Source organism: Lactuca sativa, chromosome 6 (assembly GCF_002870075.4).
Source record: "Lactuca sativa cultivar Salinas chromosome 6, Lsat_Salinas_v11, whole genome shotgun sequence".
Classification (NCBI taxonomy): domain Eukaryota; kingdom Viridiplantae; phylum Streptophyta; class Magnoliopsida; order Asterales; family Asteraceae; genus Lactuca; species Lactuca sativa.
In genome coordinates, this window is record NC_056628.2 from 29597908 (window position 1) to 29624250 (window position 26343).

General features: G+C 32.6%; 2 protein-coding genes across 2 annotated transcripts; one reads left to right on the plus strand and one right to left on the minus strand.

The window, feature by feature from the left end:
- The first annotated feature begins 6129 nt into the window (after positions 1-6129).
- LOC111883129 (protein WVD2-like 5) lies at positions 6130-9552 on the plus strand. Its single transcript, XM_023879487.2, has 9 exons — positions 6130-6398; positions 6878-7074; positions 7177-7368; positions 7465-7526; positions 7616-7687; positions 7799-7898; positions 7987-8058; positions 8717-8824; positions 8897-9552. Exons 2-9 carry the CDS (start codon positions 6880-6882, stop codon positions 9248-9250), a joined length of 1155 nt encoding a protein of 384 aa, XP_023735255.1. The 5' UTR covers positions 6130-6398; positions 6878-6879; the 3' UTR covers positions 9251-9552.
- A 10921-nt stretch (positions 9553-20473) lies between these two features.
- Positions 20474-23669, minus strand: LOC111883130 (EIN3-binding F-box protein 1). Its single transcript, XM_023879488.3, has 2 exons — positions 23410-23669; positions 20474-22936 (listed from the first exon to the last, which is right to left on the minus strand). Exons 1-2 carry the CDS (start codon positions 23432-23434, stop codon positions 21069-21071), a joined length of 1893 nt encoding a protein of 630 aa, XP_023735256.1. The 5' UTR covers positions 23435-23669; the 3' UTR covers positions 20474-21068.
- Between the last annotated feature and the right edge of the window lie 2674 nt (positions 23670-26343).

The window sequence follows — 26343 nt, forward strand, 5'->3', positions numbered from 1 at the left end:
GATCAAAAATTTCAAAAACATAAGCACAGATCAAAGAGACTTTGAGAGATCATTGAGAGACTCACCATAAACGTTCCAATTGTGTTGAATGTAGCCAAATCGAGAACCGTTTCTTCAAAAAATCGCTTTGATCTTCAAAGATCGGCTCTGATACCTATTAATGTGAATTACGAGCATTGATTTGGCATGCATAATTAAATGAACACAAAGAACATGGTGATTTGGGTGTCCAAGAGATGTATTCGATCAAGAAAGGTGTTACAAAAAAGTATAAGCTAGATCTAGACAAATGAATAGTTCACACTAACACTCTTAATGTTACATCTCTTAAGCACACCACTACAAGTGGTATGAAACCCATTATATATAGAGGTGTTTACATGTCTCTTTCTTTCTCTCTCTCTCTATATATATATATATATATATATATATATATATATATATATATATATATATATATATATATATGTCTATCTATTTGTCTCTCATGTCACAAGGAATCACTACCACATGCAAATACGTCTACAATAGTTAAACCATTACAAATTCATTCATGCATAACTTTGCACCCAACATAAATGAGGGGATGCAAGATGTTCCTGATGTCCAAGGATTATATGGTCATCCAGTTGCAAAAGATTTGTAGAACTAGAGTACTCATTAGATGAAATATTTTATGGCGCAAGAACATTTATATATACAAGTTAAACAAGTAAGTTCATAAATTTTATTTTATTTAGAAAATTTTAATCATCATATATTTACATATTACACCAACCTTTTAGGAAGAATACCAATTGTTGAAACACTAGATGTGGTTTTTGAAACAAAAGAACATGTAAGAGTTGATAAAACACAACCACCCAGACTAAGAATGCAGTTGAGGAAGAATTCATAGATGATTTTGAAAGCTAAGTTGAGTAAGAAGTTAAAGGATGTACCAAGATTAAACTTTTGGGACCCTTTTTTTAGGAACCTAGAATTTAGAGAGATTTGACTTTTAATCAAATCTTGACCAAAAGGATAAAATGGTCATTTAGAGGAATTTAGTAAGTTTATGAAGTTGTGACTTCATGAAAATGGCTAAGATAGGTTTAAGTTACTAGAATGAGATTAGATGAGTAAGTTCAAGTAAAAGAATGCATGAGAAGATGTGTTTTGGCTAAAATGGTAAAATTGGTATTTTTATGCTTTTTGGGCCAAGTTTGTGACATAATAGATTAAGAATCATATTAAGCCAATGAGAAATGAGTTGAAAGAGTTGTAGAGTATGTTCCTACCATCACTTGGATATAAAGATTATAGAAAACTAGTTAGAAACAAAGAAGTTATGCACATTATAAGTTAGGATGAAAGTTGTCCCCAAAGTTGGAAGGGAATCAGAAATGCACTTTTTTGATCTCTAGTATCCGCGGTGTGGTAAATAGATCGTTACAGCACAGTGGCAAAAGTGGGTTGCCTTTGACTACGAGTTAAATGGTCACCACGGCATGGTGAATACCCCACCATAACGTGGTTTTAAGGCCAAAACACAGGTTTTAACATGTTAAGAGCTCATTTCGATCTATATTCTTTGGAGATCGATTGGGAGCTCAAAGGTTGTGATTTTACTGCCAAATTCATGCCAAGAGAAGCTAGAGATGGTGGGTTGTTAGGATTTTCATCCTTTCCACATTAAGGTATGATTTCTCCATTTTTATGAAATATTTGAATTGGTTATATTGGTTGGTTTGATCAACCTATAGATCAAGTATGATGTTATTGATAGTGTCTAAAATCTTTAACTAAGATTTGGAAGTGATTTCCATGGTGAAATGAATCCAATGAGTGTTAGGGTTTGAAAACCTGACTAGTGATTAATGATTGATGCATTAAATGTTAGATTATGATGAATTAGGTAGTATGGGATGCTTAATTCATTGTTTGGGTTAGATTAGAAAAAGAAAATATGAATTTAGAAATATGATCCATTAAGTGGTCATTTTGACCATAAGATTTATTAAGCTCTTGATAAGCTAACAAATGTATTAAGAATCTTGAATATATGTATAAATAGTTCTAAGAGCAAAGAAGATGGATCAATGTGCATCAACTAAAGAATAGAGCTAATGGTAGTTAGTCTTCACTAACTAACAAGGTGAGTTATTACTCTTTCTCTCTCTCTCTCTCTCTCTTGATTATGTTATATATATTTATATACATGTATGTATGTTTGTATGTAAGTATCATGTATCTAAGCATGATATAGAGAAAGGAAGGATATGATTATATGTAATGTAATCCTACGTGAGATTATGTACTTATGCATATACATTTAAGATCATACATCTGAGCATGTATATATAACCAAAGTATGTATAGATGTACAAGGAAAAGATAAGGGTATTATGAGTGATACGTATAAAAGTATATAAAAATAGGATTCTATGTATTATGATCCTATATACGAGTAGATGATAAGAAGAGGTATATGCGGATACCAAAGAGATTGTAGATAGAGACAATATGATTATATGTAGTATAATCATAAGTATGAGTATGCATGTATGTCTAGACATTAATGGTATTATGTAGAATACATATATGTTAATAAACATATTAAGTACTTAATAAGTTAAGTACTATATGTTTAGTAGTAGATCACTTAATAAAATAAAGAGATAGAATGTCCATGGGACAAGTATTATGTGATGAGTCACATAATAGAGATAAAGATTCTATAAAAATGATTCCTTCGGGAATAAGATTATGATTCATATGAGAATGAGAGTATGGTCCTTTTGGGGATATAAACAAATGATTTCTGTGGGAATAAGAAAGTATATGGTTAAAGAAGGTAGAGAAAGGTTCCATGAGTGGAATGAAGCAAGAGAGTTTAAGAAGTTAGATAAAATCTATGAGGGATTAAGAGTAAGGAATCCGTGAGGGATTCATGAGAAGAAGAATGGTTAACGATCCACGGGGGATCATAAGAGAATGGAGTAAGGTTGGATGGGAGTACCCCATAAGGTTAGTGGGTTTTAGTTTCTTTTAAAAGTAGATGAGACTATAGTATGAGATGGGACCGTTGGGTATAGTTGAGAATAGAATGTTGAGGGGTGAGTAAATGAAAAATAGAAATATTAAGAGTAAACAGAGCATGAGACATGCATGTTATGAGTAAGAGATGTTTGAAGAGCATAGTAAGAATATGAGAATAGCATGCATAAAGTATGAGAAGAATAGATAGAGTATGAGATGAAATAACAGTAATGGATAAGAAAATGAGATGCATAAAGAAGAGTAAGAGAGAGATAATGTAACAGCCCGAAATCTCAGGTATTGTTTAAATTATGTTTTTGGATGATTTAAGAGGGGACTCGGCGAGTTGGGACCAAGACTCGCCGAGTAGGATCGCAGACTTGGTCGCGGGTCCGCGACTGGACTCGACGAGTCGACGCTGTTCAGCAGAAACCCTAACCGTTCAGTTTGAATCGTATATAACGCCTCTTAGGCCGTCATTTTCCGTCTTTTGATCGATTGAAAGGAACCCTAATCGTTGTGGACGTCTAGGGCAGGAGAGAAAGCTATTGGAACTTGGAGGAATTTGCTAGGCAAGAAGAAGAAGAAATTGGCCAAAGGAATATCAAGGAGGATCGAGTTTTGAGGTTTGGGGAACACAGAGGGAACGTTCTCAGGTAATACTCGGATCAATTCTGTTAGTTAATGTGTTTATGGACCTAGGGTTTATGAAAAACCCATTTAGTGATTAGATGGGTTATTATGTTATTACCCAGATGTTATACCCTCTGTAATGAGATGTTTAGAAGTCCAGAGAGTCCCATAGTTGTATATCTTGGGACCATACGTAATTCAGGAAGCAGTTGCTCGTCTGCATGGCATGGACTCGCCGAGTTGTTCTTCAGACTCGGCGAGTAGCATGAAGATTTACTGGGACTCGCCGAGTTGTTCTTCAGACTCGGCGAGTGGAGTCGGGGTGGCCCCGCGATTCTTACAAGGGTAACTCGTCGGGTCGAGGAGGGTACTCGACGAGTAGATAAGGAATCTCAGAAAGTTGAAAGACGTCTAGACTCGCCGAGTCGCCATGGGACTCGCCGAGTCCGGTCGAGCTGACCGTTGACCGTTGACCAGAGTTGACCTAAGTCTGACTTCTTAGGGATAGTCACCCTTAGAAGTTATAAGTGTTAATGAGATATGTGATGTTATAGGAAGGTTGTAGCTCGTCGGATTGTGCACGAGTGATTTCAGGAGTTGCTAGCTTTCAGCATTTACGAGGTGAGTCTTCTCACTATACTGTACCCGGAAGGGTTTGACTGTGTGACCGGAAGGTCGGACATGTTATGTGATATGTATGCTATAAGTGGTAAGTTAATTGTTATGTGTGCTTATGTATGATATGTGGGCCGGAAGGCAATATGTTACGGGCCGGAAGGCGATTATGTTATGAGGACCGGAAGGTCAGGGCCTGGAAGGGCGTATGTGCGTAAGTGTATATTGGGGAACTCACTAAGCATTTATGCTTACAGTTGTTGTGCATGTATTTTAGGTACTAGCGAGGACCGTGGGAAGGCGCCGGCATGATCGATACACACTGAAGATGGTTTTTATGATCTTGGGATTTTGAATAATTGTATTGACTGAATAATTAACTATTTATGCCTTGTTTTTAATGAACACAATTATGTTTTAAAATGGAAAAATTTGTTTGAAAAATTTGAGTCGTTACAGATAAATAATGAGAAATTAGAGTATGTACCGAGTATGAGATGAGAAAGATGGAGAATAGAGTAGAGTATGAAAAAAGGACAAAATGTAAAGTATGTGACGATAAGAGAAAGATAAAGAAGGAGAGATAGATTGCATAGTATTACAAAGAAAATAGAAGAAACGATAGAGTATGGAAAGATATAAAATAGTTAGATGAAGAGTAGATATGCATGAAAACATAATAAAATATAACTCACACCTGTGGTCTGATATAGTAGATGTTTTCCATGTTTTGTAAGTTCAGATATCACAGGGGCATGTAAGAAAACATGCACACAAGGACTTAGTGTAGAATAATATTTTTTATTTATTTATTTGTAGTTTTCCTTGATGCTTACTTAATAGATTAGATTTTATTATAAATTTTGATTAAACCTAGGATGTAAAATGTTTTAATTTTATAAAATTCCGAAATTGTTAGAAAACTCTGATATATATATATATATATATATATATATATATATATATATATATATATATATATATATATATATATATATATATATATATATATATAGGGTTAGGTTATTTTGTTTTCACTATCTATTGTGTTCATGTATGACTGATTCTAGACCAATCATTTTAGTTATTTTAAGAAAGTAATTAATGCATATTACATATTGAATATATAATGAATATTAGTTATATCTTCAGCATTTAATATGCATTAATTACTTTCTTAAAATAACTAAAATGATTGGTCCAGAATCAGTCATATATGCACACAATAGATAGTGAAAACATTTGAACCTAACTCTCTCTCTCTCTCTCTCTCTCTCTCTCTATATATATATATATATATATATATATATATATATATATATATATATATATATATATATATATCTTTGTGGATGTCTGTATAGAAAATCCGTGTCATCATAATTGTTATCAGAATCATAGCTTAAATTGTATTTGATATGCCTACACTAGATTTAAACTATTGGAGAAGAGAACCACATGGTTTAGGACCAAGGACCATTATCAGTGTCGAGCACTAAGGGTCTATGCTCTTTTTGCACAAAATATGAAATGGTTTGAGATAAACTGAGATGTTGAAGTAAAGGATTAAATGTGTGAAAATAAAGAACCTAGAAAGTTTGTGGGATAGTAGATGAAAATATGATTTTTTTTCCTTTTTTTTTTTAAAAATTTTTTACCATTTGTCTTTGAAACATGTCTTCTAGAAAAAGTGGTCCTAAAATTAACCGTGAAAAAGAATAATGCTCATTCTCATAAGATTTTGTCGACCGTTAGATTAATGATAGATGACTTTGATGGGAAGTGATAGGGCCACATGGCATGATGTAATTTCATGTTGCAACTAACATTAATCACCGACGCTCCACCAGATTCGTTTCCATCTATTTCAATCTCCTTTCCTTTCTACTCTTTTCACTGTATTTTCTACTGTATATATCTTCATACATTTCCTCTAAAGTGACCTGGAAAACATTTGAGAGCCGCTGTCACACACAATACACACTAACCCTTTTGCATTTCAAACAAAAGAAAAACCCACATAAAAAAGATTCACAAATTCTAATCCGTCTTCCAAAGATCCATATGTAGGGTTCTTTACAAACCCCCTTTTCAACTCATGGCTTTTTGATCTTTGTCTGCTACTCTAGGTGAGCATTTTTTTCGATCTTTTTAAGTAGTTCATTTCTCAAATGTGCGATTTGTCATGGACCAATGGTGGGTTCAAAGGTGTTTTATCCAATTTGTAAGTGGCTACGTGTATTTCGATTCGCGAAATCTTTGGATTTCATTGAATCTTGTAGATACAACTTCGGATCTGTTCGTAGGTTTGAAGATCTAGCTGTGGGTCGACGTATTTTGGTTAATTTTTGAATAAAAACATGTCTTTTCTTTGTGATTCTTTCTATGCGTTTGTTCAGATTCAGTTTTTGAAGTGATTGGTTGATGCCCTAATTAGTCAGATTACTTGAAATTTGGGGGAAAGTAAAGAAATATAAACTGTGTAATGTATCTCATCGAATCAAACTGAAAAGTACACATGACTATATACTGTTTATATAACTTCTTCACATTATGCTTAGATAAAAAGCAACATTGCCTCCTCTCATTTGATTCCTCGTTTTCGTAGCTATGGCGGATGTTGACGATATCATGGTTGTTTCGGGAAATGGGACTACTCATGACGCAGATCATGACTACGAAGACGATAATGAAATCATAGCAAGGATTCCCAATTATGATTCCGAAGTCAAAGAAGGAAAGGGGAATTCCATGGATTCCTTCACTGAAGAAATCGAAGAAAGCAACGATCTTGATGCTCTTAAGGTACTAAAAACAGTTTATTCTATTAAAAAAAACAGACCTTTAGTATTTTGTAACACTGTAACTAAACCTATTAAAAAATTTCCATTTTTTCTTTGTTATAAGGAACTTCAATTGAAAGATAGTGATGTATCAAGTCAACCCAAATGTCAAAACACTACAGATGACAATTTAGGCCTTAAAATTGATACAAAAAAGAAAATAGAAGCAAAGAAAACTTCTTCAGTGAAACAATTTGAAAAAAAGAGTGGCAATTCAAAACCTGCAATATCTCAAGTTAAGGCCCATCTTTCTAAGGTATACAATTGCTTCACTTTTGTTAACCTTATGGATTTGGTCAATTAGTCAAACTTTTTCAGAAACTCTTTAATTGTTTTTTACTTTTTACCTTAGCAACATGGAAAATCTGATTCAACAACATCTACTGCAAACATTGTGCAATCTGAAGGTGTCAAGTATGTTCTATTTACTCTTGAGCTTTATGTAATTATTAAACATGTTTATAGTTTGTTAGATTTTAAGTTGACTTTTTTTCTTGATATAGGGACAAGGTCAAAGTGAAGTCAATGAAAACAGTTCAAGGAAGTTCAACCGAAGCAAGAACACATTCTTCTGAGTATCCTAATTTGCTTACATCAACATTTTTTTTAATACATTTGACTTTTGAGGTCAATTTGTTATTTATTAGCATCATATTTAGTGTTTTTTCTTAATTACATGAAAACAGAAGCTCAACAACAGGAGATGAAAAGCCACAAAGACTTGGCACACTTCCAGCTTATAGTTTTAGTTTTAGGTGTAATGAAAGAGCTGAAAAACGTAAAGAGGTCAGTTTTATTTATATTTTTATATTTTTGACCTCTTTCTTTTGCTTCAATAAACTTATTTTTATTTGTATTTTTATATTTTTGGCAGTTTTATTCTAAGCTGGAGGAAAAGATCCATGCAAAAGAAGAAGAAAAGAATTCTCTTCAAGCAAAAACAAAGGTATAGTTAATTATTACTTTTTTGCTAAATATAAAAGACAGTGTTTGGAATTGAGCATTACTGAGTTGCCACAAAGGAATGGAATTGAGCAATCTGTACAGAATGTGATTCCTTCTTTTGGTCTGATTTTGTTTCCATAGGGGAAGGATTCCTTGAAGGAATGGAATGATATATGATAGTTATAATTTACTTTATTTTAAATAATGTTCAATAACAATAATGATTTTAAAAAATTCCAAAACTTCAATTAAATTCATTTTCTTTTCAAAAATGACTAAAAACATTTTTTTTATGATAGCTCTATTTTAAGATTTCATTGTATTTAGTTTTATACTTTTTGTAAACAACTTTTTTAAATGATACATATTTCTTTTTGACTCTTTGAAATACGTGTACATATATTTTAAATGACTTGAAATATGTTTATATGAAATTTCTTTAACTTAATCTAATTGAAATTTATTCTTATAAAATAGCATCATTCTTCTTTATTTATCAGTTTAAAGTTTATATAGTTTTCTGATAATAATACACCACAAACATGAATGGCTCATGTAAATGGAATGTAATGATCAATTCCATTCCATTCCTTTGTCATTCCATTCCAATTTCCATCATACCTAAAAGTTTGATTATAACAAATCTTTTTTTGTAAAAGGAACATCAAGAAGCTGAGATTAAAATGTTACGAAAGAGTCTTATGTTTAAAGCTACACCAATGCCAAGTTTTTACCATGAAACTCCTCCTAAGACAGAGTTAAAGAAGGTAACATTTCTTAAACTCTTTTTCCCAATTTATATTTTTACAAAATAATAATATTTTTTTTTACTGATTTAGATTCCAACAACACGTCCGAAATCTCCAAAACTTGGAAGGAAAAAGGAGTCCCCCACAGGAGAAGAGAATGGTGGCAATATTTTTCGACCTCGATTAAGTTTGGATGCAAGAAAATCTTTAATTTCCAAAACTGCCCCTAAAGGTGTAGTAACATCTTCTGTTGTCGCAAAGAAACCAACAAGGAAATCTCTTCCTAAGCTACCTTCTGAAAAGACCAAAGTGCCCTCCGACTCCAAAGAGAGAAAAGAAGCCCCTTCCTGTGAAATTACAATATCGTCCGAACTTGAAAGTCAACCAAATAAAGATTCATCATCTCATGTTGAGGAGGAAAAAGCCGAGGTATTGGCCAATTGAAATGATGAGAAATGTGTTGTATTTCAAAATTCCATTTTCGCCCTCGGGAGTATATAATCGGATGCATCAATTGAAAACTGGAGGTGGGAAGATTTTATTTTCTTGTTTAAAATCTTTAGTCAGTTGGGGTGACCTGCCTGCGAAGGGTAAGTTGGGTAAGTGTTTTTGTGAGAATGGTGATGTGACCATTTTGCCCTTATTTGAGCATTGGATGTTTAGTTTTCTCCTTTGGACAATTGATTCCTGAATGTGGTTTAGTTTATTACTAATTATTATTATGAAGAAACTGTTTCAGAACTTAATTTGACACAGGCACTTGGAATTTGTGTTGGATGTCTCAACAAAACTTGTTACCTTGATATGATGAAATTGTTAATTTTATATTATATATTATATATACACTTTACACCCTTTATGCCATTCCATAGACTTTAGATCCTTGACTTACATGCCATTTTCAATCTGAGCTGCTGCATTCAACACCCATGGTGTGTTGACCATCATACCCTTTTATATAATACGAGAAATTGCATTAGTAGTCAAATAACACAAGTTCTTGATTCAATGTGTGAGGGACCAAATTTTACGTAACATTGTTCAACTCTCTCCTAGTGCTTCATTCCTAAGTTACAAATCTTTTTGTTAAACAATTACACTAAAGTGTTTAACACAAACTTGTCAATTATATATTATGTCGATTCGTTTTTTTTGGCACAAACCCAAATCCAAACCGATAAATTCGGTTTTTAAAAACCAAAATTGTTCGATTCGGTTTCAATTTTTCAGTTTAGGTTTTTCGGTTTTCTTTTGGTTGCAGTTTGGTTTTCGCTTACCATGGTTGCTTGAGTACATCTCTCGATTTTGCGCGCCCTTACTCTCATCAAGGATGACTTTGGCATCGTTTCACACTTCAGTGTCTCTTTGTCTTGTTTATGTACCATGCTTCCAACTTATTGAAATCTGTATCTAGTTGCGTGTCTAACATTGTCCTACATCTAGGATGCACAAAGTGCTAATGAAAAGTATGAGAAAAGCTTGTACTTTGTCGAAAAAAAATCAATTCCGAGAATGACTTTAAAGTTGTCAATAGGTACTCACCAATAGGTTCGTGTCTTTTAATTCTTTAATCTTTGCCTTTAGGCCAAATGACACCTTATTAATTTGTTTGGTGTCCCCACTCACGACTTTGATCTAATGATCCCAGTATATGGGGAAGATACAAAGCGGCAGTAGGACGAACACTCCAACTGGTCTTGAACTGTTGGTACATATGGCGAGGCAAACCCTTCGTGAAGATGTCTGCATACCGTAGAGAGCATACCGTAGAGAGGAAGGAATATGGAGGACTCGAACTTGTCCTATTCAAACCTTTTCGCGAACAAAATGTATATCGATCTCTATGTGCTTCATGCACTGACGTTGAAAGAGATTTTGTGACAGGTAGATGCAGCTCGACCAAAATATTTCTTAGCCATGTAGCTTTGGTGTCACCGTTAGCAACGCCTCGGTACTCTGCCTTGGCACTTAACACTTAGCACTTGAACGAGAGATGGTAGGCTGCCGTTTGGATGACCAAGAGACAAGGTTATCACCCAAAAAGACACAATAGCCGGATGTGGATCGACGAGAATCAGGGATGTCGCCCCAATCAGCGTCGAAATAAGCCGTCAGAGTATGAGTAAGAGAAGCAACAATATGTAATCCATAATCGATGCCACCTTGGTGGGATGTATAGCCACCAAGCAAACTACACCATTTTGTTTGCAAACAAAACGTAATATAGTAGTAAAAAGGGGATCGAATCCACATGGAAGTGGTTGTAATTCAATTACCAATGTAATCCAATTGAACAAGTGAAATAAAACTAAACAACTAAAATTAAACTAGGGGGTTTTGATTTTGTTTGAAAACTAAAAAACTTGAAGAATTCAAAAGCTTGCAATTAAGCAAAATGGTGAGATGTTCAAATATTAGAGAGAATTGGTCAATCAAGACAATTCAACACAATGAATATTTGTTTGTCTATCATTAATATTTAATATGTAAGCTTATCATTCAACCAAAATTAGTTATAGCAATCATGAAACATGATATGTCAAAATTCCTAAAAGGTAGTATGGAGGTTAGGGAAGCCTAAAACACACATTCTTAATCAAAATTTAGAATCCAATTGAAACAATTAGACTCAAGAAAATTGATCAACCTTAAGAATGAAGGAATTCTCAATTCCAAGAGAATGTCAAACACATCCATAAATAAGTCATGATCCATAAGTTAGAGATGATTTCTACCATCATAATGCCTTTGTTCTAATAAAATCCAATGATTCTGTAAAAAAGATTTCCCAACTTCATCATTTCATTCACTATGAAACAGATGGTTTATACATCAAACAGATTACTATGGAAACCTTACTACATATACACTCACTCTCATATGAATCTAAGAGCAATACAGAGAACTGTAAGAAATATGAACAAACCCTAATTGGGAGTGTAGAGAGAATGAACAGTCTCACACACTAAAAATATCTATCCCTTTTTTTTACAAATGACGTAAAGACTAAGCAATATATACTTCATATCAAATATAATCGGGTATAACCAGCAACCCGCATGTAAACCCGATACCTGCACAAATCATACACAACACCCCCCCACAAATATGCAAATATGCAAAACTTACCCAACAATCTATAATTAATGTTTAAGTTTGTAACAATCATAAAAACAACATTTCTCAACATCCCCCCTCAAACTAAACATTAATTTGAGAAGACATGAACTTAACCAATTTTTTTAAACACATCAACCATATTAAGCCGATTCACAATATACTCATGTTGAACACTACCAAGTGACTTTGTAAGTATATCTGCATTTTGATTTGAAGACACAATTTTATTCACTTTTAGTATTCCATTTTCAATTTTTTCCTTAACAAAATGAAGATCAACTTCAAAATGCTTTGTTTTTTCATGAAAAACAGGATTTAAAGCTATTTTAATTGCCGACTCATTGTCACAAAAAACATCCACATGTAAACTTGATTTTATATCCAAATCATAAAGTAATTTTAAAATCCAAATTATCTCAAAAGTTATACTTCCTAAAGCCCTGTATTCAGATTCAGTAGAAGAACGAGAAATAATACTCTGTTTCTTACTCTTCCATGAAACAAGAGACCTACCTAAGTACACCAAATAACCAGATATAGACCTTCGACTAATAAGACATTTAGCCCAGTCTGCATCAACAAAACCAACCAAATTAAAAGAGCTTGACTTTGTTAAATGTATTCCCATACCTGGACTATTTTTCAAATACCTCAGCAGTCTGAAAGCTATATTAACATGAGATTTATACGACTTATGCATATATTGACTCAACAGTTGAACAACATAAGAAATGTCAGATATAGTCACAATAAGATAGATCAATTTCCCAATAAGTTTCTAATATTCGGTTATATTGACCAAATAATCAGATTTTTCCAATTCATATTCTCTTTTAATGACCAAATTAGGCTCAAGTGGTGTTTTAACAGGTTTACAAGCAAGCATCCCAAATTCATGGAGTAATTCCATACAATACTTCCTTTGATTAAGACAAATCCCATTTTCAGTTTTTAATACCTCAATACCTAAGAAATATTTCAGATCACCTAAGTCCTTGATTAAAATCTGAGACTTAAGGAAACTCTTTAACATTATTTAATTCAGCTTCATTATTACCAGTTATAATAATATCATCTACATAGACAAGAAGAACAACAACTGTATCTTGACAATTTCTAACAAATAAGGAATAATCATTTATGCTTTGTTTAAAGCCAAAACTGGAAAGAGAAGAACATAGCTTCTCATTCCACTTTCTTGGAGCTTGTTTAAGCCCATAAAGAGATTTTAATAACCTACAAACTTTGACATCATCCTTAGAATGATATCCTTCGGGTTGAGTCATATATACATACTCAGACAAATTTCCATATAAAAATGCATTGTTAATATCTAACTGATAGAGAGGCCAAGAATTATGAACAACCATAGAAATAACAACACGAACTATTACTATTTTAGCTACAGGAGAAAAAGTCTCCTCATAATCTATACCCTCTCTTTGATTATATCCTTTAGCAATAAGCCTGTCCTTATATCTTTCTATATCACCATTGGACTTATACTTGATTTTATAAATCCATCTACATCCAATGGCTTTTCTTCCTTTAGGAAGGTTAGTTATTTCCCAGGTATTATTTCTATAGAGAGCCTCCATTTCCTCATTCATAGCCTTGATCCAATTAGGATCCAAAGTTGCATCACTATAGGATTTTGGTTCAACAGTTTTATTCAGACTAGAAACAAAGTAAAAATTATCCTTATTAAGAGTTGAATAATTAACAGACCTTTCAATTCCATACTTATACTTACCTTCTACAACATAATCACTAAATCTAACTGGCATGTTAACATTTCTGCCTGATCTAGTAACCCTAGTTGACAAACTATCAGAAGGATCAATATTAAGTGACTTATTTTCCTCAGACAAAGCAGAAGAGTTTGGAAGCATCTCACCAGAAGGAGGCACATTTACCTCACCAGTCTGGTTGCTGACATTAGAGGGACAAGTCTCATCCAAGTTATGGTTTGCATTAGCACCATCCAACTGATGGTCACTTCTCAAACTTTCTAACCTAGTGTTATCTAGAGCAAAACTAGAATCAATTGAATCATCATAGGAAAACAGGTCATTTGAGTCTACAGGGGCAACAAATTTATCTGTCAAAGATGAGGATTTAAGCTTGAAAGGAAACACAGACTCATAGAATTTTACATCCCTGGAGACAAAAGCAAAATTGGAATCAAGACTAAGTACTTTATAACCTTTTTATCAGAAGAATAGCCAAGAAAAATACATTTATCTGCCCTTTCAGAAAACTTATATGAATTATTTAACTTAGTGGCAAAACATAAACATCCAAAAACTCTAAGTTTATCAAAAACTGGTGTATTATTATAAACAAGTTCAAAGGGAGAAGCACTATTTAAAATAGAAGTAGGAGTCCTATTAATCAGGAAAACAGAATTTAAGATAGCATCTCCCTAGTACTTGATTGGTATACCAGACTGAAACATTAATGACCTAGCAACATTTAGAATATGTATGTGTTTCCTCTCCACAACACCATTCTGTTGTGGAGTATGAACACAAGATGTTTGATGTATAATTCCTTTAGACTCAATCAATTGTCTCATTCTACTATTTAAAAATTCAGTACCATTATATGATCTAATAGTCTTGATTTTAACAGAAAACTGATTAAGTAAAATATTCAAGAAAGTAAGAACACAATTATAAACTTCATCTTTGGACTTCAACAAATAAACCCAAGTTGCCCTAGTATAGTCATCCACAATTGTCAAAAAATATCTAAATCCTTCTGTAGTTGTCACTCTATAGGGATCCTAGACATCTAAATGGATTAACTCACCAAGTTTAGAAGTAGTGTGTTGACTAATAGGAAAGGGTTGTCTAGTCTGTTTAGCTTTATGGAAAACATCACATGGTGGTAGATTCTCATTTCCAATTTTTAGTTTGTTTCTTAAAGAACTTAAGGCTTGATCAGAAGGATGACCAAGTCTGTTATGCCAAGTTAGTTTAGACACATAACAAACAGAAGAGGAAATAGATGAATTAGATAGATTACCTGAAGGTACACTATTTATGTAATAGAGACCTCCAGACTCTCTACCATTCCCCACCATCACCTTTGATTGTAAATCCTGAATTTTACAATTATGTTCATTAAAAAAACTTCACAGTTACTATCTTTGCAAACCTTATGCATAGACAACAAATTAACATTGAAATCAGGAACAACAAAAACATAAAACAGAGTCAAAGAACTAGACAAATTCATGTTACCAATTTTATCAATTTTAGCTGATATACCATTAGGATGACTGACAAGTAATTCTAACTTAGACACATCCACAGTGTCATGGAGCAGTGACTCAGAAGCAATCATATGTTGATTAGCTCCAGAGTTACCTATCCATTTTTGACCATTAACAGAAGCATTAAAGGCTTTAAACAAACAAGTACCTGCCATATTTGCACTAGCAGATGCTTCCTCATTGACTTGCCTATCACCAATAAGTTGTAAAAGCTTGACATATTGATCCTTAGTGAGTTGATGAAACTCAGAATCCCTAATGGAGTCAGAAAAATTATTAGTACCAATACTTCCAGAAGAAGTAGTGGTTGAGTTTGCATAAAAAATTTTAACAAAATTATTTTGATTATTTGTTTTACTTCTTGACTTAAAGTCCTTAGGATATCCAATTAACTTGAAGCATTTTTCTATGGTATGACCTTTCACACCACAGTTCTTACATTGAACTATTTGACTCTTATTCTTATTATTGTTTCTATTATTAAACCTGCTATTAAAAGCAGAAGACTGAGACTTAGTCACAGACTGAGATGACTGAAGAGAAGTCAAAGAACCATTTCTTTGAAGAGACTCTTCTCTTGACACAATAGAAAAAGCAGTTTTCACATTAGGCAAAGGGTCCATTAACAAAATATGACTTTTAACTTGATTATATGAATCATCAAGACCAGATAAAAATTGCATAAGTTTCATGAGATTAGAGTGATCCTTCAATTTGATAGAGGCATCACATGTACATTCAGTTAGACTGGTAAGACCATCAAACTCTTTCCATAAAGAATCAAGCCTATTGAAGTAATCAGACAAAGACATACCATTTTGTTTAAGAGAATTAATCTGCTGATGAATGTTAAAACAACAGACCCATCATATTTATTATAAGTTTCAAAAAGACTTTCCCAAATATCATGTGCAACTTCAGAATAAGCTTGACTCTAATAAATGGACTCAGAAATAGAAGATAACAACCAAGAACAGACAACAACATTAACCCTATCCATCCAAGTCTTCAACACATTAAGTCCAGTCCTTCTAAAATGGATTTGTAAAGCCCAATAACTTCTCGAAAGCCCACAAAGCCCGACAACTCAACAACAAACTAATCTGCAACCACAATGAGATTTAAAAAACCTATAAAACACCTTATGCAAAAGAGAAAGCATGAGATACGATCCAAGATAAAGAAAATATAGAATATGCAATGCAATAACAACAAAAAAAAGCAAAAATGTTTTAATAAACTACATAAAAGAAGTAAATAAAATAAATTATCATACCTCGTAGATATCGGAGACGCTCTTCATGAACTTAAAATGAGATTGACTTAGGGGATGCATGAAGAGGCAAACCTGCTGAACGTTGGAGCAAACTCAACCACATTTTGCATATTGATATACATAATGAGATTTTTGTAACATTACATTGTTGTTGTGTCTAGATTCTTATTTTCCTACTAGTGGTAGAATTGTGGGTCGCATAGGAGTAAACTTTTAGTATTGTTATCTGTGATTTTACTTGAAATGTTATAGAGTTTATTCATTTAATACATTTTTCTAATCATGGTCATTTGCTTTTCTTTGTTATATTGTATTATTGATGGAGGAGACGACATACATGTTGATGACAAAAAAACAAAGAGAAATTAGGTAATAAAATAAGATTTCTTTTAAAAGAATGCATTGACTAAATTAATATAATGACATTTATTTATTTATATTTAATTTATTTAGGGACGACACTCATATGTCAAACAATGTAGACAAAATATCAACCATGTTATGAATTAGTGGAGTGTTTTTTTTTACTAATGTACTTGGTTTTATATGTTTGTAACTTTGGATTTATCGTCTTAATGTATTTATACCTATTTCTTTAAAATTTAACTTGCATTTAAGCTATCAAAATTCAACCATAAAATCTTGTTTTTGAGCTGCCAAAATTATGTTAAAACAAACATTTTGAACCTAAAAACAATCATTTTTTAGCTCAAAAAATATTCATTTTCAAACCCGACAACAAGCAGCCGAAAATCAAAAGGATGACAAACGGGGTTGATAGGTGGATTTTGGGGCGGGGTTGGGGTAGGGAAACGGAGGAATTTGGGTAACGGGGACAGAGAAGCTACACCCACTCCATTTCGCCTCATTGGCATCTCTATAATGACCGTCTTGACAATTCTTGTATCATCCATAATGTTTACCCCCGGGGTCTTGTTCGATTCCCCATAAGAGGGTTTCAATGCACCTGCTGACGAGCAATGTCAGTTTCAGGATCTCGATTATGGATGTGGTAGTAAAAGCACCAACTCCATTAACCAGGAATTTCTTCCACAAAGTTCTCTTGCTACCACTTTGTGGAGTTTTCCTATTAGATATTCGCGTACTCCAGATATTCACGTACTCCAGTACTCCACCCAAACGATTCATGAAACGACTTAAATTCCTTGTGTAAATCTTGTAGTCAAAGATTCTCTCAATGTCCCTACCTAGCATTGTTGGGGGCACACCTTATGTCACCTAGCTAGATCTTTCCTCATCACACCAAACTTCTCCTTGTTGAAAAATGTTATCAACCTCTCCTTGTAATGCATTCTTGAATGTATATATTTTTCTGGCTCGTGTGTCAAGAGTCAAAACCATACATCTTATCATCAAACTCCCTTATTCTTGTGTTTCATGATACATGTTTCATCATAATTTTCATCATTTACATTTACACGCCTCCATGTTACTCTTTTCATTGTTATTTTCCATAACCCGATTCTTGGAACAAGTATGCTCTAATACTAGTTGTCACTGACTTGTATGTATAAGCTCGCCGTGCAACACTTAGTCCTCAAAACACAAATGTAATACCAGCTTGCTCTAATACTAATTGTCACAAACTCGGTATTATTTTATGAATGCTTACAAGAGAGAATTACACAAGTTGAAGATGAAGATGGTTTACAAATGAATGAAATTAACTATTTATACTTGTATCTCTGTGCAATACGAAGAGCCAAGTAAATGAGTGAACAACATCTAGAATATTTACAAGGAGAGTTATATAGGATATAGATCTAGTAAGAAGGAAATATATGGTAGAAAGGGTAAGAAGTGCATCATTTATATGATTTTTGGCAAATCAACAAAATGAATCTTTAGATAATACAAAAATAATATATTTTGTAAAAACAATCCAAAAAAAAATGCATTGATGCTTCATTTTTTCGATGACTCATTAAAGTTGTCAGAAAAGTGAATCAAAATTTGATTCGCTAAAAACATGAATCGTTAACGTTTTTTACCAGATTTTTTTTTTTATGAATCTTGTTATTTTTTTATCATTTAATAATTTATTTTGTTGGTTGACCAAAAACATGCAAATAATGTACTTCTTATTTTTCCTGTCAAATATTTACTTTGTATTTGATCTTTGATATATCTCCCTTCTCCATATACTAATAAAATAGTAGTTTTTTTTGTCATGTGTCACCATATTAGACCTCTTAATTAATGTGTTGCCACTTGTCAAACTATTAGTTTTCCCTTTTAAATTTATTAGTCATCCTCATTAATGTGATGCTATTTGTCAATATATTTATTCTCTATTTTAAATTTACATTTTAAATTTTATATTATTGTTTTTATTAATTTACAAATAAAAGATATCTAATATATATTAAAAATTAATTTTACATATTTATTTGAATCAACGATTATAATTTCACATAACTAATAAAAATATCTCTTAAATTAATAATTTATTTAAAATAACTGATTAATAATTTTGAGTTTTAATATAAAAGTTTAATTAATTTTATAATTGTGGTTCTCACGGGTTATAACTAGTATATATATATATATATATATATATATATATATATATATATATATATATATATATATATATATATAATTCATAAAATCTTTTTGAGGACTTTATTCTCATTAGGTTTGTTATTTCCATACACTAAAATTGATAAAAACATATCAAACTACAACTTTAAAAGCATTTAGCAGAAGATGCAAAATAAATATATATCTGAAAATGGGGATTTTGTCTAGATTTTCACATATAAGTTTTTAGTTTTTAACCTCAAATAATTTTAATCTAACAATTTTCATCCTTTTTTAAAAGTTAAATTATTAGTATTTTATAAGTTTCAATTATAGTATCTTACTATATTTTAAATTATAGCGTGTAGCTGGTAGCTGGTAGCGGGAAACTGTAGCTTTTATTTGTTATATGAATGTTTGGCAAAAGTAGCTGGAAGCTTTTGAAATACATAAAATTACATAAAAGGACAATTGATTAAAAATAGAAAAAATATATAAATATATTTTTAAGGGTAATTATGGAAATTGATTTCAAAAGCTTCGGATCGTTTTGTTAAAAGCTACATAAAGTAGCTTTTAGAATCGGAGCGTTTTGTTAAAACTAAAAGTTAAACGCTCATACTGCCAAACGAAGCTTTTTGTTTAAACTAGAGCGTTTTGTCAAAAGTTAAAAGCTAGAAGCTCCCAAACGCTTCCAAAAGTTCCGTGCCAAACACGTCCTATATTCTTATATTTTTGTGATACTCTTTACAAATGAGTTTTCTGTCTCAAGACGGGTATATATTATTTTTGAATGAGGATTATTCATTTGGTTTTACAACTTTTACCCCTAAACTTCATTTGGTTGTATATTCTTTACCCCTAAATTAATTTTGATCTAACAATTTTCATCTTTTCTAAATTTAAAATTAAATTATTAAATTATTGGTATCTTATAAGTTATGATTTTGATTGTTTACTATATTTTAAAGCTATTTTTTTGATCCCTTACATAATTTTGTTTTTCTAGTTTTTGTTTTTATTAATATTACTTTTTGTTATTATAATTTTTTAATTAATTGTCATTTATGAATTGCATCAATCATGATACATTTTCAAACCTTATTTTTGCCCGTATATTCTTCATACATAAATGTTTGGATCGAAACTTTATTTTTATATTTTTATGGTCCCTTTACAGAGGAGATCTACACCAGAGTTTTCCACCGCAACACACAGGGTAACGAAATACCAGTTGTCTTTAATTACTATAGTTGAATTATGTGTTATATTTTTCTTTTAATTAATGTTCTAGTGTACTTTCAATTTAAGGTATACATGTCTCTTAATTATTCAACAAACGTCAACTGATTCTAATTGGTGATAATGTCCAATAATTAAATATAGCATCTAATAGCAAACTCATTTCTTAAAGTTTGAAACGAAATATTTTATAATAACAACTCAATAACAGATCAAATTACAAATTTATTAATTCTTAACAGACATATAATACAACTTATACAGCAAACACTGATTCCTATTTACATAATAGATCAACAGGTCACAAACAAGTGAAGCCTTGGAAAAAAAAAATGTCAGACAAAATAATTTGCTGACATGGCCAAAGCCCCACCAAAAACAAGGCATCACTGCCCTGAGTTCAAACCCTAACAAGCTTTTGCTTCAAGGAATCAAGACTTACAAGACATGAAAACGGAATCTTACAAGTGAAATGACAAATTTACCCTTTATGACAAGCTAAAAAACACGACTAGGACCATTGCAAAAGGTGACTCTAGAACCAGAAGATAGTTATCAAGATTCTTAAGGGTATATGGCTGTCAAGAATATAAAAACCCTCGTTTAAAAAGGCAAAAAAATTCTTGCAGCAGTTACTTTGTAACTGCAAAAATGAGAGGTATCAGCCAATTCCAATTCCAATTACCCCGGAAAAACAAGAACCAACTCCGGAATCACAAGCGCCTATAAAACTCAACATACTACTCAAACGGATTGATATTATGGACAGATAGCGAAAAGGGTATCCAAGATTATCAAATTTAGGAAAGGATATCGCAATTCCAGAGACGATCCACCAAAAGCCCAACTCCGGAATTGCTGATTCCGTGACATTGTCGAACATTCAACCCCACGAGCGATTCACTGAGCTTCACCAAGAAAGGTAAGCTCTTATCTGACACAAAACGGCAGTTCGAGATTGAAAGAATCTGAAGATTCAATTGCACGGCACAAGCCAAGGCTCTAACTCCGGAATCCGTGATTCCGCTTCCGGAAACACCAAGTTCAGTCAGCAATAAGCAGTCGGATGCAATGGAAACCAAGCTGGAATCAGTGATGGAGGTGCAGCCATCGAGATTTAGGATCTCGAGTGTCCCACCATGAATCTTGCAGAGTTCGGAAACCAATTTATCGGTCAGCTTCGGGCAGCTGCTAAGGCTGACCGAAACTAAACCAGGTTCGCAGCACTCGATGAGTGGGGCAAAACATTCATCTGTAATTCCATGGAGTCCGATAAATTCAACGTTTTGAAGCTGGGGGCAAATTCGTCCAAACAACATCAAGCTATTGTTTCCAAATCCGGGACAGTTTCGAATGGATAAAGATTTGACGGAATCGGAGCAACGGAATGGAATTGGAATCCCGGGCACCAAATCTTTAATCCCAAAACAATTCTCCAAAGTAAGATTTTTCAACTTACTTTTTAAAACGAAATTGAAAACCCCACATTGTGTCACCCTGTGGCATTCTTCTAGAAGAATTGTCTCAAGTGAAAGTGCCACCTCAGCAAACGACACGATTCCATTATCAGACAAAAACGCGGATTTTCGAAGGGCAAACTGTTTCAAATTCGGGCAGCCTCTGCCCAATGCTTCAAGCCCTAGGTCAGTAACCCCAAAACAGGAGGTAATAGTCAAAGACTTTAACTTTTGTAAGCCTTGACCACTGCCCATTACCCAAAACCCCTTTTCGGTCACCTTACAAAGTCGGGTCAGGGCTAAATCAGTAATTTCAATCCCATAGTGTCCGATAACAGCTAGTGACATGTCACTAATGTTTAAAGATTCTAGCTTTAGCTTCATCAAGGAATAACTTGATGATGATGATAATAAACTTGTAATTCCTTGATCTACAACTTGTGAACAATTCTTTATTGAAATTGACTTTAAATTTTGACAACTTTGACCAATTGCTTGAAGCCCTTCGTTCCCAATATTTGAGCAAGATTCTATCGATAACTCTTTGAGATTAGGGCAATTTTTTGCGATTGCAATTAAAGAGTTATCGGAAATCGGGATTTGACAAAAATCGAGCTTTTCCAGATTATGACACTCGTTAGCAATTTCAATAATCGCTTCATCTGAAATGGACGATAGATTCCACAAAGAAAGATCCGTAAGAGAAGGGCAATTACGGGAAATCGCTTTGAGGCCTAAATTTGTGACGCCACGAGTGACATTGTTTCCATTTATAGAAAGGCTTCCGAGTCCTCCATGACTACTTGCTCCAACTGCAATTGCTAAGAGTCTGATATCTGTAGCTTTTTTCCCTTTTAGGAATCTTGAAAGGTGGGCGTTTTGTTGTTGGTTTAAGGAATGGGTAAATTCGTCTTTTCGGATTGTGCTTAATAGGTTAAGCCAGTGTTTTGAGACAGAAGCACATGAACTTCTTTCTTGGGTTCCATTGAGGCGTTTAAAGATTTCAAATAGGCATTCGTCTGGAAGGATTTCAATGGTGGTTTTTGGTTTTTTATGAATTTGTTCATTGAATATAAATGGGGCACTGATTCTGGATCTGGATCTCTTGCAAGGTAAGGAATAGACTTCCATGTGATGTCCATGAGATGTGAATATACCCAAATCCATTGGGTTTGTGTACATTGACTTCCCATGAGAAAAATCACCCTCCCCTGAAAATTAATTATATTAAAAAAAAGTTTAGATTATATTTGATTTTACATACGTAACCTTTGGCATTAATGGTGCTAATTAAGTTTCTTGAACAGTTGCATATATGAAAATATCACTATTAATAATGTATCATTTTGATTTGATACATAATAAGTAGTTTCATTTGATCTATTTAAAACAGGGGAAGAAGGAAACAGGTTTACCAAGATTAATGAAAAAGATTCTTAAAGGATTTTTATAACACTGAGAATACCTCTGTGTTCAGTAGAAGTTCATGTAACACTTTCGAATATAAGATATAGAACGATCTCGATCAACGAGAAAACTAACCTACTAAAAGCATAAAGCATGCAACTTTGTAGAAAAAAATTGAAACATACACAAGTAAAAGCACAAAATTTAAAATAAAAACGATCAAATTAAGTAACATCACAACAGAAAATCAAAATTAGCAAGATGTAAAGATAGTTACCACTGTAACCGACGAGCTTCTGCATGAGTACAGTTGGAAGAACACTTCTGCAAATCTGAGCCGCAGAAACCCTCTATCGAGAGCAAAAAAGGGCAAAACAACCACCAATATCAACAAAAATATAATAGTCGATAGATGTGTAAGTGATGAAAGCATCAGAATTGCTAAGAAATCATGAGAAATGATAAAACCCTAATGATCTTAGGGCAAAAAGGGGAGGAAAATGGGAAGAGTTAAGCACGCATATGTTATTGTCGGAGAGGGGTCAGTTGGTCGCTATATATATAAATGAAGGAATAACTACGTAAGCAAAATGCAACGAATGACAAAGTCCTAAATTTCCTTTTCCATTTTCCTACGTAATTATAACATTTCTAAGAATTTGATTAAATTGTATTTTATTCTTTATGAAAAACAAAAAATCTTAAAAATCATAAAAATTTTACGTAAAAAAGTTTTTAGAGATCATATTTTTTTTTTAACTTTATATTCTTTAAAACCACATCTTTTTACATAAATTTACTTTTTTTTTTGAAAAAAAACCAAAATAATAAAAAAATAAAAAATAAAAAATAAAAAATCAATTTTTTAATTTTTTTTCAGCAAATTTATAAAAAAAGTTGCGATTTTTAAGAATATAAAGTAATTTTTTTTGTGATCTCTAAGTATTTTTTTATGTATTTTTATGGTTTTTTGTTTTCCATAGAACCTAAACTATATATATATATATATATATATATATATATATATATATATATATATATATATATATATAGCATCATCAAAAATTATACTTTAACATTACATGAGACATTAGAAATATAAAATTTATTATGCAATTGTATTTACATCCTAAATTGTGATATTAACCTATAGGGTTAATGACATAGAATGGTAACGTAGTTAAAGATTTGTACACATTAAGGTAATGATGTTTTTTTCGTATACATTTGCCAGTTGAACTTGTTTGACATGTACACATCAAGGTAATATGACAGATGATCTTAGGTTTTTGCTGATCTGGCATATTACGTGGCATATTCACCCTCTGCTCATCCTTTATTTAACCCAATGATACATTATTATGACTTTTACTCTAGAAAAAGATTGGTGCCCTAAAATGTCGACGACTTCTTCAACATTCTCCCCCATCACCTCTAAGGCATGGATCCACTCCTTGCTACTGTGACCTTCCATCTCGAATCCGCACATCAAGGACGAAAAATAACCTTAGAAGAAAGTTCATGATATGCCGGATATGCCATTTTTTCGATTTTTAGAGTTTGGTTCATATTTGTTGTTGTATTGGTTATTTCACCCCTTGATCCTCTGGTTTATGTTATTGGTTTATGTAGAAAGCAGAAGAAAGGTGTGGTTTTTGGGAATAGGTAGAACCTGATGAAATACTTAAAGTTGTGCAACGTGACATTTTGAGCCTTAGAAAAGAGCAGGAAAAAGTAAAGAATAAGCAATTTACTGTGTTTGTTGGTTGTTTTCATTGTGATGTGGTTATTTAGTCTTTTGAAGTAGTAATTGTAATCATCAAGAAGTATATTAATTCTAAGGTTGTGTTGGTTGTAATCTTTTAGATTGTGAAATGGTATTTCTAATCTTTTGAAGTTGTATTAAGATGTAATGTACTTTGCAACACTTATTTTGATATAAAATGGGATCTGATTTGGTATATTACTTTTATAAAGTATGACGCAAATTTCATAGAAACAAATTTCAAAGTAGGATGCTAAAGTAGAATCAAAGTAGGATGATAAAATATAGATTGTTTTGACCAATTTACCCTTGGATTTGTAGTTTTGGTAAAAAAAATTCATAGAAACAAATTTCAAAGTAGGATGCACATTAATAGAAACAGTTGTACTACGAAATACCCTTAACACATTAATCAACATACCCTTTGAAGCAGGTTATGACCAAAATACCCCTTGACTATAATCATAGTAGCATTACATCATTCTAGTAGTAAGGTAGCATAGTTACATTACAAAAGACTTAAGGTTTGTTACCAATTCCATGCAAAAGACTAAAAGTTTATGCTAGACAAAAGATACTAGTAGTAAACAAGCACACCATTCTAAAGTTACTAGTTTGTTTTAACTGCAACCAATCCCTCCTTTGGGGACAAATTTCTTACTTAGACCAACCTCAGTTATACGTTCTAAAACTTTCCTCTTTTGCACATGCATCTTTCCAATTCTTGAAGCTCTGGGAGCTTGAACAGGTTCTCGTACACGTTCTTGTATAGGTTCTTGTACGGGTACATGTTCACTACCACTTCCACTTGTACTTCCCCTTCTTGAGAATACAAATAATATTAGTTTCCAATTACATAGAATAACACTATATAAATTCATTTTTACTTTTTCGTGGACAACTTGATTTCTTGTATCCAATGCCCCTGCAAGTACTACAATTTTGTAACCCTTTTGCATGTGATATTGTATGCCTCTTTTTACCGGTACCTTCTAATTATGACTTATCATTTGTTTGTTTAACTTTTGGTCTGCCTAGTAGACTTTTTTTTTGAGGTAAAGGCTTCTTATAAGTTGTTTTTGGCCACATTGGACTACCATTTAAATGGTGGACATTGTAAGTGTAGCTTGAAAGGAAAGTTTGTTTGCTAAAACAAGGTGCCACATACGACTCTGCATTATGATTCATGTATGCAATTGCAGCCAATCCATGCATACATGGGATACCTCTCAACTGCCAACTTCTACCTTCACATACCCTTCTGATTAGATCCACATCAAATGCATCATTACCAAATCTTACTTCAAATTGCTAATAACCACTTGAATAAACTCCCCAAAATTTGTCAAAAAAAAAAACAAGTTAACACCCCAAATAAAATCAATCATTAGCTAATGTAAATTTAAAACATTATCTTACTTACCTTTGAGTTATATTATTATCTTT

Coding starts and splice junctions, on each gene's coding strand:
- LOC111883129 (XM_023879487.2), top strand. CDS start 6,880: ATGGCGGATGTTGACGATATCATGGTTGTTTCGGGAAATGGGACTACT. Junction 7,075..7,176: donor ACGATCTTGATGCTCTTAAG/GTACTAAAAACA, acceptor CTTTGTTATAAG/GAACTTCAATTGAAAGATAG. Junction 7,899..7,986: donor GAGCTGAAAAACGTAAAGAG/GTCAGTTTTATT, acceptor TATTTTTGGCAG/TTTTATTCTAAGCTGGAGGA.
- LOC111883130 (XM_023879488.3), bottom strand. CDS start 23,434: ATGCAGAAGCTCGTCGGTTACAGTG. Junction 22,937..23,409: donor GAAGCTCGTCGGTTACAGTG/GTAACTATCTTT, acceptor ATTAATTTTCAG/GGGAGGGTGATTTTTCTCAT.